The 14,534-nt window shown below is 46.2% G+C and overlaps 1 protein-coding gene across 4 annotated transcripts in view; it reads right to left on the bottom strand.

Moving 5' to 3' along the window:
* The window catches only part of drc7 (dynein regulatory complex subunit 7), a 106,714-nt gene that overhangs the window by 70,714 nt on the left and 21,466 nt on the right, over positions 1 to 14,534 (bottom strand). For all 4 annotated transcript variants that reach the window (XM_085909015.1, XM_085909101.1, XM_085908946.1 and 1 more), the window contains one exon: positions 5,352 to 5,477. In XM_085909015.1, coding sequence (XP_085765141.1) covers positions 5,352 to 5,477 — 126 coding nt within the window. The remainder of the gene's footprint in view (positions 1 to 5,351; positions 5,478 to 14,534) is intronic.

Here is a 14,534-nt window from a genome sequence, read left to right on the forward strand (position 1 = left end):
CCACTTCCTTGCTTCCCTGCATTTGGGTCCTCAATCCTGCGCCATGTGACAAGCCATATGTCAAAAACAATCACAACTAAATGAACTCTGAATTATGCTTAAACACCATATAATTAAAGATTCTCATTACAAGTTAACTTAATCAGCTACAGTGCGGCTGCAAATTTTGCAGTTTCCCTTTAAATTGTAGAAATCATTATTAGTTAAATGTTGGAATAATCTCGGGGGAAGCCTTGGCCTGCCAGACCAGGAGGCCTTATCTTTATGAGTTTACGACTCTCCTTTAAACTAAATGCTTTCTATTTGGTTCAAGGAATGTCTTTTGATCCCCGTCAGCCTTATGTTCCTTCCTGTCCTTATGTTACTTTTGTGTTTGTTTTGTAAGAAGTCTTCAATGACAATGAGCAGAGCTTCTTTGCATAGGCGAAATGTTCTTTGTCAGTTTAAAGGGACTTCATTCCTTTTAGTTAACTGTAGCTTTGATTCATAGATTGTAGATGATCAAAATTGGTTATATACAGTTTGAAGAAGTCACATTAAAGTTATCCCATATTTACTCAATGTTCGTTTAAGGAACTGTATATCAGTTACCTTACATTTACTTAATATGTGTTGAAAGGTTTAAGTAAGGTTAGATATTATTATTATTATTATGTGTTGTGTTAGTTTACTAAGAAGTTAAACTTAGCAAGGGGTTAGTTGCATTGTTCCACAGGTAAGCGACATTCAAAGTGCTTCAAGTATCTGATCACAGTCGAGCAGGAGTCGGCCACCTGTGGAGAGGACAACTGGTTGGGGGAAGAAAGCAGACTCTGCACTCCCAATGTGGGGGTCGAGAAGATCAATTCACACTACACTACATTCCTTAGCTAATCAGCATTGCTACAGCCACTATCTCCCCTCCCTTTAGTGTAGCAACGCCTCTGTAGCCAGGGCATCCAAGACATTAAAAGGAGGAGCACGTGGGGGAGGAACTCAGAACTGGTGGAGATTGTAACTGAGCTTCCTTTCTCTATCGTTCTCCTCGCGAGTAAACTCATCCTGGTTGTCTTCTCCTCTTTGTTCCAGCATGTGATTTAATGTCTGATCATATTCAGACCCAACATTAAATTAATCCCACATTTAGCACTCCTTTTGGGGAATACAGAAGCTGGCTCTTGGGACATGGTGAGAGAGGTGCCCTCTGGCAGGAAAGGAGCCCGAGCTGTTGTGCGAGGCAGAAAAGTTCCGACTAGACATAGTCAGAACTTTGTCTAATTCTGACACAGAACCCAAGCTGTGTTGCCTCCACACACAGCTTGGGTTCTGGTACAAGTCCTCTTCCACTCTTCCACTCTGGAGTTGCCCACGGTGAGAGGCACCGAGCAGGTGTGGGCATACTTATTGCCCCCCAGGTAGGCGCCTGCACATTGGGGTTCTTCCTGGTGAGCGAGAGGGTAGCCTTCCTCCGTCTTCAGATGAGGGGACAGGTCCTGACTGTTGTTTGTATCTATGCACTAAATGGCAGCTCAGAGTACCCACCCTTTTTGGAGTCCTTGGAAGAAGTGCAAAAGAGCGCTCCTTCTGGGGACTTATCGTTCTGCTGGGTGACTTCAATGCTCATGTGGGCAATGACAGTGAGGACACCCTAGGCCGCAGTTCGATGATCGGCTTTGTAGTCGTGTCATCGGATTTGCTGCTGCATGTTTTGGACACTCGGGCGAAGAGAGGGGCGGAGCTATCAACTGATCAGCATCAGGTGGTGGGTTGGCTCCGATGGTGAGGGAAGATGCCGGTCCGACCTGGCAGACCAAACATACTGTGAGGATCTGCTGGGAATGTCTGCCAAAATCCCGTCAGAAAGAGCTTCAACTCCCACCTCTGGCAGAGCTTTTCCCACATCCCGGGGAAGGCGGGGGACTTTGAGTTTGAGTGAACCATGTTCCGTGCCTCCGTTCTTGAGGCGGCCGACTGGAGCTGTGGCCGTAAGGTAGTCGGTGCTTGTCGTGGCAGCCACCCCCGAACCGGCTGGTGGACACCAGCGGTAAGGGATGCCATCAAGCTGAAGGAGTCTAATCGGGCCGTTTTGGCCTGTGGGACTCCGGAGGCAGCTGAACAAGCGGAATACGGGTTCAGCAGTTGCTGAGGCACAAACCCGGGCGTGGAAGGAGTTCGGCGAGACCATGGAGAATGACCACCTAACTGTTTTAAGGAAATTCTGGTCCACCATCCGGCGTCTCAGGAGGGGGAACCTCCTGTCAGGATGTCGAATCTCAGATTCAAGAGGAGCAATGTGGTTTTTGTCCAGCCGTGGAACAGTGGACCAGCTCTATACCCTCAGCAGGATCCTCATGTTCGCTCAACCAGTCTGCATGTGTTTTGTGGACCTGAAGAATGCGTTCGATCGTGTGCCTCTGTGAGTTCTGTGGAAAGTGCTTCAGGAGTACGGGATGCCGAACCATTTTAGTCCCTGTATCACCGATGCTAGAGTTTGGTCCGCATTCCCGGCCGTAAATCGGATTAATTTCCCTTTGTCACCCATTCTGTTCATAACTTTTATGGACAGAATTTTTAGGCGCAGCCGAGGCAATGAGGGTGTCCGGTTTGGTGACCTCAGCATCGCATCTCTGCTTTTTGCAGACAATGTGGTGCTGTTGGCTTCTTCAAGTTGTGATCTCCAGATCTCACTGGAGCAGTTCACAGCCAAGTGTGAAGCGGTTGGGATGAAAGTCAGCACCTCCAAATCTGAGACCACAGTCCTCTATTGGAAACAGGTGGAATGCCCTCTCCGGGTCGGGGATGAGAGCCTGCCCCAAGTGGAGGCATTCAAGTATGTTGGGGGTCACGAGCGAGGGCAGGAATGAGGGTGAGATCGACAGGCAGATTGGTGCAGCATCTGCTGTGATGCTGACTCTGTCCCGGTCCGTTGTGGTGAAGATTTACCAATCGAGCTACGCTCCTACCCTCACCTATGGTCACGAGCTATGGGTTGTGACCGAAAGAAAAAGATCCCAGATACAAGCGCCCAAAATGAGTTTCCCCTGCAGGCTGTCCGGGCGCTCTCTTAGAATGGTGAGAACGGTCATCCGTGAGGGACTCAGAGTCGAGCCACTGGTTCTCCATGTTGAGGGAAGCCAGATAAAGTGGCATGGGCATCTCATTAGGATGCCTCCTGGACGCCTCCCCGAGGAGATGTTCCGGACATGTCCCACCGGGACGCCAGGGACAACCCAGGACACGCTGGACAGACTATGTTTCTCGGCTGCCCTGTGAACTCCTTGGTATCCCCAGGGATGAGCTGTACCAAGTGGCTGGGGAGATGGAAGTCTGTGTTTCCTTCCAAAATCTGCTGCCCCTGCGACCCTACCCCGGATTAGTGGGAGAATATGGATGGATGGATGGATAATCTGGTAAGAAAAATGAAGTAGTATTTCAATGAAAAAAATGTGATTTGTACGTACAAAAAGGCGTAGTGAAACCGAACCAAAAGCCATGGCGCAAACCCAAGGTATAGACCGTACTGTGGGTTATCTATACCAGTGGTCCCTGACCTCTTTAGCACTACCGACCAGATTACTGTCACACAATATTTTCACGGACTGGTGTTTGATGATGTCACAATTTTTGCGAAGAAGTGTTTCTACAATCCCATTTCTGCAAAACAGACCAACCACAATCCTTAACGTCATCCTACTGTCTTTCCAGCCAATCATATAGCAGAACAACAGAAGTGCTTTACCACATAACGCCACAGACACCTTCAAGTTCCTGGGATCCACAATCTCTCGGGACCTGAAATGGACCGGCCACATAGACTCTGTTCGGAAGAAGGCCCAGCAGAAGCTGTACTTTCTGAGACAGCTCAAGATGTTCAACCTGCCGCGGGAGCTGCTGAAGACCTTCTACACTGCCATCATCCAGTCTATCGTCTGCACCTCCACCAATGTCTGGTTTGGATCGGCCACCAAACAAGACAAGCACAGACTGCAACGGACAATCAGGACTGCAGAAAAGATAATCGGGACCAACCTCCCATTAATCCAATCACTTGTACCTGTCCAGGACCAGGAAACGTGCAAGTAACATCTCGAGAGACACTCTGATGAAGGCAGTAGTACAAGCCGAAACATGTCAGGTAATGCAACCTAAAATATCTTGTTTGTGATAAGAGAACCAGTAAAATTATTGACAAGTGAAAACAAAATGAACTTAGTACAACTATCTCTAGAGACCCTTCTCACCCAGGTCAAAGTCTGTTCGAACTACTTCCCTTCGGACGGTGTTACAGAGCACTGTATGCCAAAACCAGCAGACGCAGACAGAACTTCTTTCCCCAGGCTGTCGCGTTGATGAACTCACACTACTCATAGAGTCTCAGAGACATCATTGGGCAATAATATCCTGTTCTTGCCACTTAAATAGTGTTAGTCACCTGAATGTTGTTAGTCACTTAAATGTTATACAGAGGCTGAGATTAACCGGAGTCAAATTCCTTGTTTGGCATGCACAAACTTGGTCAATAAAGCTGATTCTGATTCAAGTGCAAATGTGAACATAAAAAGGGGAGTCACTTTTGTTTTCTTTGCATAGAGCAATGGTAGCAGCTTTGAGAGGACCCAGGATTCTCACTAGATCTTCAACAACAGCAATAGTTGGTTTTCCATCCAAAATAGTTTGAATTTTTAAGCAATTTTAGTGAAAATGTACAAAATGAACATGCAACTTATCCCCGTTTTCATGTGTGATTATTTTAGACTATATGATAGCATTTGTATCCTGATGTTTTGTTTCTAGATCTGGGAAATACAATCTCTTAATATTGTGAAAGATTATAACGATACCTTGTTCGTATAAAGTTTCCACCGAAAAAAATCCTGCTGTTCTTTAGCAATTCAACTATATTAGTGGAATTATTTCGTTTTATTGCGGAACCATTGGTGCTAACGTGACATATTTCTTCTTGGTTCTGCCCAATCAGCACATTGTTTTTATGGTAGTGACGCGGTTTCAGTGCAAACAAAGATGATGTCGCCCTCCATGACGACGTTCTTTGTTGCTTGATTCCGTTCACAATCTAGCGTGCACATTTGGAATACTGCAGCGAGAACACATTATAACTAAATTAAGATGGGACACATCCAGGAGGATCGTCAAAGAGTGGATGGGGCTGAATGGGAGAGAATGTCCTCCTGCTGACATTTGTGAGCGCCAAACTTTTCTCCGCTACCATTGTTCTTGTTACAAGCTCATCACAGAACGTCAGTTGTTTTATGTCAAGCAAAGACTCCTTAAACAGAAAGATCTACCACCTTTACGTCCGCGTGGTGTGTACATTCATGAATTGTTAATAGCTCATTCAGTACATCACTCACAAGCTCTCCAGGTGGCTCCAAGGGATTCAGAGACAGGAAGTCGGCCACAAACGAAGCACATCCTTCCCAATTGAGCAGCTCGGGATGGCTTGTCATGGTGGGGCGCAGAGTAGTCGACACAAATTTCTAAAAACAGACAAGACACACACGCACACACAAACACAAGGAGGAATTAGGCAGAGGTACAGAGTTACAATCAGGATTATGGGTGGCGTCTGAGAATTGTCGCCATGGTTATGTTAGGGTTGTGGCAGGCTTGAGGACCCAAATCCAGGAAGGACGGTGAATCAAGAGAGGAGTAAAGGGTTGACTGAATAAAATTGATATCCAAAAGGGGGAGATCAAAATACAAAATTGAGACCAAAAAAATCCACACTCAAAGTAACAAAGAAACACTGGGAAACAACACTCAACCCTACAAGAAACAACAGCTGGACAAATGTATGTTATTTGGAATGCACACACAAGTAGCTAAAGGATGTGGTTGGAAGACACAAGGGGCCTGCCAGGCTAAAGAGAACAGGTGGACACAATAACCCAATTAGACAGACATGGAAAATAGTGATGGGCAAAATCAAGCCCTCTGAAACACTGGGGTATTGCTTCAGCTGATGCAGGGGTGTCAAATTCTGGCCCACAATATAATTACTATATTTGGCCCACAAAGACAAATTCTGCATTGACTTTGTGACAATACTACAATTGCAAATTGTCTTCACTCTTAAAAAAATAGAGATGTTTGTAGCAATTCTTATTACCATTCATCTTTTAAAATTTTGAACAGTTTATACTCATCTGATTTCAAAACTAGTTAGTCATCAGTTTGTTGTGTCGCCTATACTATATTTAACAGGGGTGTCAAACTTATTTTTGTTGCGGGTCACATTGTAGTTAGGTTTCCGTCATGGGGCTATTAATGACGTAACTGCGAGACCCAGCAATTTATTTCTGTCCTCTGTAGAAGACGTATGATTTTGGTCCGTATCTCCTACTTTTGTTCAAGTAATGATTGTGCACTTTCTATAATTCCTATAAACTTCTTCTCGCTTCTCAAATATCACTGTGTTTGTCTGTTATATGATATATTTAACTGAAATTGCTGAGCCGAAAACCAATGATTTATAAAGGAAAAATATGAAAATGATCAGGGGTGCCCAAACTTTTGCATCCAACTGTACATGCCACAAATGTGAGTTTCACATTTGCCATAACCGTGCCAATGTCCTCTCCAAAAGACATGTTGTAAAAAATAAAAGCATGTTTTGACATTTTATTTATTATAGTAATGTTTCTTTACCCCAAAGAACTATGTGGTGTAAAAATAATAATAATAAATTCAAAAACATTTTTTTGCTCTGGGTCTCAGGAGGTTATTATACTTATGACGTATCGCATACACAACAGAATTGAGTAAAAAAAAGTCAAATAATTTATATTATTAATAAAAAAGTGAAAGTATTGCTACATCTCACTGTTATTAAAAGGGAAGAAAATTGACAGTTTTGGTATCTTAACAAGAAACATTGAGTTGACACATGAGTCGCTTTTGCAGGCCACGTAAAATGATGTGATGGGCCTGATCCGGTACACGGGCTTTGAGTTTGACTCCTGTGGTACATAATATGAGACATTAATACATTTATTTGGGTTGACATTCATAATGGCCCTCTAAAGGAAACTATGACTACGATGCGGCACACTACATAAATGAGTTTGACACCCCTGAGTTAAAGGTTAATTTCTCTCACCGTTTTGGCCCGGATATAAGACGATGTTTTTTGCATTGAAATAAGACTGAAAAAGTGGGGGTCGTCTTATATTCGGAGTCTAGACATTATAACCATTTTTACTTGCGCACAGTGGCAAGTTAAAGGTTGCTGGTATCGACTGAGTATGTTGCTGTGATCGTGTGCATCTTTGACACAAAGTGAGTATATACATTTCATTGTTACCACTGTCCACTGTTGTGCCATTTGTTGGATCGCGGGTAACTTCGTGTGCGTGCCGTTTGATTGACAGCTCCAGCGCGCTCCTTTAAGTTTGGCTCGCATCGTATGAGGAGCAGTTATGCAGCGGCACGGCGACTAACGGTCGCCAGCAAATGTATTTTCTGGTCTTGATTGATGACTTATGTTTGGTGTGTTGCCGAAAGTATTTCATTTGTGGTTGTTTATTATTCATTTTTGCCAATAATTCAGTAAACCAATCAAAATTTAACCAAATCTTCCCTCCTGTATTCTGACCGACACCCGGGGGCGAAAAGAGCATAACCATCCAAGCCAACCCCCTATACAGTCCTCAGGCTCTCCAGCAATAGCGGTAGCAGTTTGCATTATTTTATTGCAATGTTTTTTCCTTATTCAGATTTGTTTCAAGACTACAGTTAAGACTTCACTTTGATGGTTTATGTAGTTATTGCAATTTTTTTGTTTTATCACAGTAGATAGGTTTATTTACATTTCAAAAACCTCAAGCCATTCATTTACAAATGCGCACCTATCCATCCATCCATCCATTTTCTGAACCGCTTTGTCCCCACGCTTTGTCGCGGGCGTGCTGGAGCCTATCCCAGCCGTCATCGGGCAGCAGGCGGGCACTCACACTCACACCTAGGGGCAATTTGGAGTGCTCAATCGGCCTACCAAGCATGTTTTGGGGACGTGGGAGGAAACCGGAGTGCCCGGAGAAAACCCACGTGGGCTCGGGGAGAACATGCAAACTCCACACAGGGAGGGCCGGAGGTGGAATCGTACCCGCACCCTCCTAACTGTGAGGCGGAGATGCTACCCAGTGCGCCACCGAGCCGCCACTATAAGGCGCATTTAAAAACCTTATGCGCCTTATATATGGACCAATTTATGAATTTGTTGATCCATACTGGTTGTACACAATGCTCTGCCAAAATTTTCAGTACGTTTTAGTACAACTTGTAAATTACAAGGTCGCATCGCTTACCAGCATTACGGCAACCGTGGTCAGGGCGCGTCACTGAATAGCTGTTGTACCTGTGAGGCTATTTCATGTCAAAATAGGCTGTTCTGTTAATGTTTCCAGTAAATTTACGGATCGATATGAAAGGGAAACGCGATTGTTTACACTTTGCTGAGGCTCATGGGAGTTTGCGGGTGGCTACTGCTATAGTGATAGCTGCTATACGCACGAGGCTACTTCATGTCAAAATCGGCTGCTCTGTTAATGTTTCGAGTAAATTTACGGATCGATATGGAAGGGAAACAGAGGTAAGCAATACCAAGGTGTTAGGTCGAACTTTAGTCAGTTCTGATCATTTTATAGGATAGTTTGAGAAACGCGATTGTTTACAGAGGGCTCATTGGTTATTGGCTAGTGGATGCATATCGCAACCCTAGTCAACCGCAGTTTGTTGCAGTATAGCTTCTATTTTATGCGCCCTATAATCCGGTGTGCCTTATATATGGACAAAGTTTTAAAATGGGCCGTTCATTGAAGGTGCGACTTATAATCTGGTGCGCCTTTTGGTCCGGGAAATACGGTACATATTTGAATGTTCAGATATTAAGATTCCGGCGTCTCAGGAGGGGGAAGGAGTGCACAGTCAACACTGTTTACAGTGGAGATGGTGTGCTGCTGACTTTGACTCGGGACGTCGTGAGTCGGTGGGGAGAATACTTCGAAGACCTCCTCAATTCCACCGACACGCCTTCCATTGTGGAAGCAGGGCCTGGAGACTCTGAGGCGGACTCTCCAATCTCTGGGGTCGAAGTCGCTGAGGTAGTTAAAAAACTCCTCGATGGCAAGGACCCGTCGTGGTGAAGAGAGAGCTGAGCCAAAAGGCAAAGTTCTCGATTTACCGGTCGATCTATGCTCCTACCCTCACCTATGGTCACGAGCTATGGGTCGTGACCGAAAGAACGAGATCCAGGATACAAGCGGTCGAAATGAGTTTCCTCATGTTTCCTCACCGCAGGGTGTCCGGGCTCTCCCTTAGAGATAGGGTGAGGAGCTTGGTCATCTGGGAGAAACTCTGAGTAGAGCCGCTGCTCCTCCATGTGGAGAGGAGGCAGGTGAGGTGGCTCGGGCATCTCATCAGGATGCCTCCTAGACGCCTCCCTGGGGAGGTGTTCCGGGCATGTCCCACCGGTAGGAGACCCCGGGGACGACCTAGGATGCACTGGAGAGACTATGTCTCTCGGCTGGGATCCTGGGATGAAGTGGCTGGGGGAGAGGGAAGTCTGGGAGTCCCTCATAAAGCTCTTGCCCCCGCAACCCGACCCCGAATAAGCGGAAGAAGATGGATGGATGGATGGATGGATGGATGGATGGATGGATGGATGGATGGACGGACGGACGGATGATATTAAGATGTGATTAACAGTTATTGCATGATTTCAATTAGGCAAAATATGATTTTTCTCTTGAATACATTGTTATAATCATTTGTTTCAGATGCACTGTAATTATTTTTTGTATAAAAGTTCAATTTGGTGTTCAAAAAGTATTTTTTCAAACTTGTCTTGAAAAAGAGGGGGTCGTCTTATAATCGGGGTCATCTTATATTCGGGCCAATACGGTATGCCAAGTAAAGCGGAACTAAAATACAGTAAGCGCATTCTACGAGATGCTATGCGGATCGGTCCGTTCCGCATAGCATCTCGTAGCACAGTGGCACACTCAGCACACTTCCGCAGTACACTCCTCCAGAAAAATTTTTAAAAAACATGGCTGAGCCTGGGATATTCAACACACTTCGCCGAGAGATCCGACCTGCTCCTAAAAATTTAAAAGCAGACGTGTGGAATCATTTTGGATTCTACAATGTTGACGGAGGAAATGAATTGGACGAAAGCTACGTTGTATGCAAGATTTGATGTGCTAAAATAAAATACTTTGGCAACATAACGAATATAAGAAGTCACACAGCACGATTCCACCCTACAGAGGAGGTGGGAAAGCCAACTGCTGCTGTTGCTACTAGCAGCCAGAGAACAATTGAGGACGCTCTGAGTAAGCTGCCAAACACATCACAAACAGCCAAGCGAATTACGAAAGGCATCGTGGAATTCAATGCAATGGGTTTGCAACCGTACTCGGTTGTAGAGAATCAGGGATTTCGGAGAATGATGGAGGCAACGGAGCCGAGGTACGTCATCACATCCCGACGCTATTTCAGCAACACAGCCTTGCCGGCACTCTACAAGCAGACTAAAGCAGAAATAACACCATCACTGTTGAATGCAGACCGAGTCGCCGTTACATGTGATGCGTGGACGTCTGTAGCCACCGAGTCATTTGTTACCCGAACTGCGCATTTCATAACCGATGAGTGGGAGCTGAAAGCACACGTGCTTCAAACAAGAGCAATGCATGAAAGCCACATGGGTGCTAATATGGCTGAGCTGTTAAGCATTGCTTTAAATGAATGGAACATCGCAAAAAAAGAAGTTGTTCTAGTTACAGACAACGCAGCTAATGTGGTTGTCGCTGCCAAACTGGGTAACTTCAGCCATCTGAAATGCTACGCCCACACGCTGAACCTGGCAGCTCAACGTTCCCTGAAGGTGCCAAGTGAGACACATCTGCACTTTTTTCCCACGTCGCACAGTTGGTGCACATCAGCTTGAAGAGAACCAAAAGCTGCTTAACATCCCCAAGCACAAACTGAAGGTAGACTGCTGTACTAGAAGGAATAGTGCCTTTGAGATGGTGAGCAGTTTTTTGGAGCAGCAGCCTGCCATCACCGCCACACCTCTCCCCTCAAGTGAGTACATCAGAGAAAGACCTATGTACACTCAGTGAGGCTGATGTCACAAATGCTGAGGATATCATAGCAGCCCTCAAGCAACAACCGTCATGTCAACAGATAGAAGCCCCACCATTTCTCTTATTGCTCCTCTGCAAGCTAAACTCCTCAATGAGAAAGGACAGTCCTGGGATGTCTCCACTGGTCAGGGAAATAAAGAGAGCCAAACACGAGGATCTCAGCAAGAGATATAGCAGCGAGCAGGATAAGCAAACTCTTCAGATAGTTGCTGCCCTCGGCCCTCGGTTTAAAACCCTGCCCTTCCTATCGGTGGAGGACAGAGAGGAGACCTGTGACAGAGTGGCTGTTGAGGCTGCTGCACCATAATTAAGGATGCATACCACTCTGTGGCTCGTGCAGCTTTAGGACTCTCGGACCACTGTCTAGTCCATCTGGTCGCGGCCTACAGGCAGAAACTAAAAACTTCTAAGTCTGTAGTGAGGACTGTGAGGACGTGGACAGTGAAGTCAAGGCAGGACCTCCAAGCCTGCTTTGACTGCACAGATTGGGGAGTTTTCGAAGCTGCAACTTCAGACCTGCATGAACTCGCTGACACTGTCACATCATACATCTGTTTTTGTGAGGATCTGTGTGTGCAGACTAAGACCTTCTGCACGTACAACTACGCCAAACCTTGGTTTACACCGAACCTCAGGAGGCTGGGCAAAGCCAAGGAGGAGGCCTACAGGAGCGGCGACCGGGACCTGTTCAAGCAGACCAGAAACACACTGAACCGAGAGGTAAGGAAAGCCAGGAGGTGTTACGGGGAGAGCCTGAAGAGACACCTCTCTGTCAATCCTGATCCCTCAACAGTGTGGAAAGGTCTGCAGAGCATCACAGGCTTCAAGAAATGAATCCCCCGTCCTGTGGAGAGCCCAAGGCTTGCTAACCAGCTGAACAGGTTCTACTGCAGGTTTGATCACAACAGGACCCCCTGCAGCACAATCGACATACTCCTCTCCCCTCACAAGCGCTCTGTCCACACCTCCGTCACCGCTGTCACTTAATCTTAGTGGCCTAGTAGTGGAGTGTCCGCCCTGAGACTGGAAGGTTGTGGGTTCAAACCCCGCCCAGGTCATACCAAAGACTATAAAAATGGAACCCATTGCCTCCCTGCTTGGCACTCAGCATTGAGGGTTGGAATTGCATCCTTCACCACTTTCACCCCTCACTATCCGCAGTAATACTATACTCTCCTCAGACACCTTCAAGTTCCTGGGTACCACAATCTCACGGGACCTGAAATGGACCGGCCACATAGACTCTGTCCGGAAGAAGGCCCAGCAGAGGCTGTACTTCCTGAGACTGCTCAAGATGTTCAACCTGCCGCGGGAGCTGCTGAAGACCTTCTACATTGCCATCATCCAGTCTGTCCTCTGCAACTCCATCACTGTCTGGTTTGGATCGGCCTCCAAACAAGACAAGCACAGACTGCAACGGACAATCAGGACTGCAGAAAAGATTATTAGAATTAACCTCCCATCTATCCAAGACTTGTACCTGTCCAGGACCAGGAAACGTGCAAGCAACATCTCTACAGACCCTTCTCACCCAGGTTACAGTCTGTTTGAACTACTCTCCTCCGGACAGCGTTATAGAGCTCTGTACGCCAAAATCAGCAGACACAGAGACAACTTCTTCCCCCAGGCTGTTGCTCTGATGAACTCACACCACTCTTAGTCTCAGTCATTGCTGAGCAATAACATCCTGCTCTCCACACCTTTTTGGATTGTCTACACTGTTTGTACTATGTGTCTTCTCTGCATCCATTGCAGCCTGGTCATCCTGGAAGAGGGACCCCTCCCATCTGTGGTCTCTTCTCAAGGTTTCTCACTTCCCCTAGTCGGAGATTTGAGTTTTTCCTTGCCTCATGGGAGTTTAAGATCAGGGGGTGGCTGAGAATTTTGTAATTCGTCATTTTCACATGTCCTGAGTGTTGTTAGTCACCTAAATGTTGAACAGAGACTGTGATGTAACGAAGTGAAATTCCTTGTTTGGCACCCTCAAACATGGCGAATAAATTCTTCTTGAATCTTGAACTCCACGTAATTCTGCATTCTTTGTTATATTGATAATATAATATTCCCTGTAAAGTGTTACTTTTGTGCACATTCTGTATCATTCATCCTTCCATTTTCTGAACCGCTTAGTCCCCATGGGGGTCGCGGGCGTGCTGGAGCCTATCCCAGCCATCATCGGGCAGTAGGCGGGGGACACTCTGAACTGATTGCCAGCCAATCACAAGGCACAGAGAGACGAACAACCATTCGCACTCGCATTCACACCTAGGGACAATTTGGAGTGCTCGATCGCCCTACCAAGCATGTTTTGGGGATGTGGGAGGAAACCGGAGTGCCCGAAGAAAACAATGGTGCATTTTTCCTTCATGCATGGCTGTGTCACATCTCTGCTCTTGCCCTTCTGGCCAGTTGACAGGCCCTCCGTGCTAGACATTGGGGTCATGCATCACCCATACGGAATTCCGCATGTTAATCAGCGCTGATCACCACCACCTGCCCCGTGTTACCCGCTTATTAGGACGTGTATATAGATGTTCACCAGTCATTTCTCGCCGTTTCGTTTGCTTTGACACACGCACACCTGCCACCTGATTCCCGTTTGCCTGAACCGCTGTGTAGCGCTACGCCTGGCTAGTTATCTACCTTGACATGCGCACGCCTAACACCGGATTGCCGTTTGCCTGATCTGTGTAACGGATGCGAGCTCGCTGACCGGCTCATCAGTTGCCTCGTGCACCACCTGCTCTGCTGGCCTCCCTTTTTCCCTTTTCTTCGTTTCACAGTCCCTAAATAAACGGTCCGTGTTGCACATGGTTGTCCTGCCTCATTTGTGACAGGCTGGCTGCCGCGCTTCCCGCGCTTGTCCGCAGTGATGTACATTGCTCAGCCGCACACCCCGTGCTATCAGCATGCATTTAAACACCATTCTCCCATCACGTAGTAAATCCGCGAAGCTGCGCATTCGCGAAAGGTGAAGTGGCGAGGGATCACTGTATAATAAAAAAATAAATGTCACTTTATTCTTAACCTCTGAACTTTGATTGGGGAGGGGGGAGCCTGTTCTAATTTTCTACACTTGCTAAAAATACCCCAAGAAGACAGAAAAAGTCGAGCTCTATATTTATTGGAGTTGGGCTCTGGTTTAGAAGTTGAAATTTGATTCAGAAGTGATGCAAAAATATCGTGAGGCAGCAGTTCGTATCTCGAAAAGTTCATAAGTTCACGAGTTCATAAGTAGAGGTAGCACTGTACACAGAATAAAATAATTAGAGTAAGTCACGAAATGACTACCGTATTTTTCGGACTATCAGTCGCGTTTTTTTTTCATAGTTTGGGTGGGCGACTTATACTCAGGAGTGACTTAAATGTGAAATTATTCACAAA

This window comes from Syngnathus leptorhynchus, chromosome 1, assembly GCF_054491065.1.
Source record: "Syngnathus leptorhynchus isolate UIUO chromosome 1, UIUO_Slep, whole genome shotgun sequence".
In the NCBI taxonomy this organism is placed as follows: Eukaryota; Metazoa; Chordata; class Actinopteri; order Syngnathiformes; family Syngnathidae; genus Syngnathus; species Syngnathus leptorhynchus.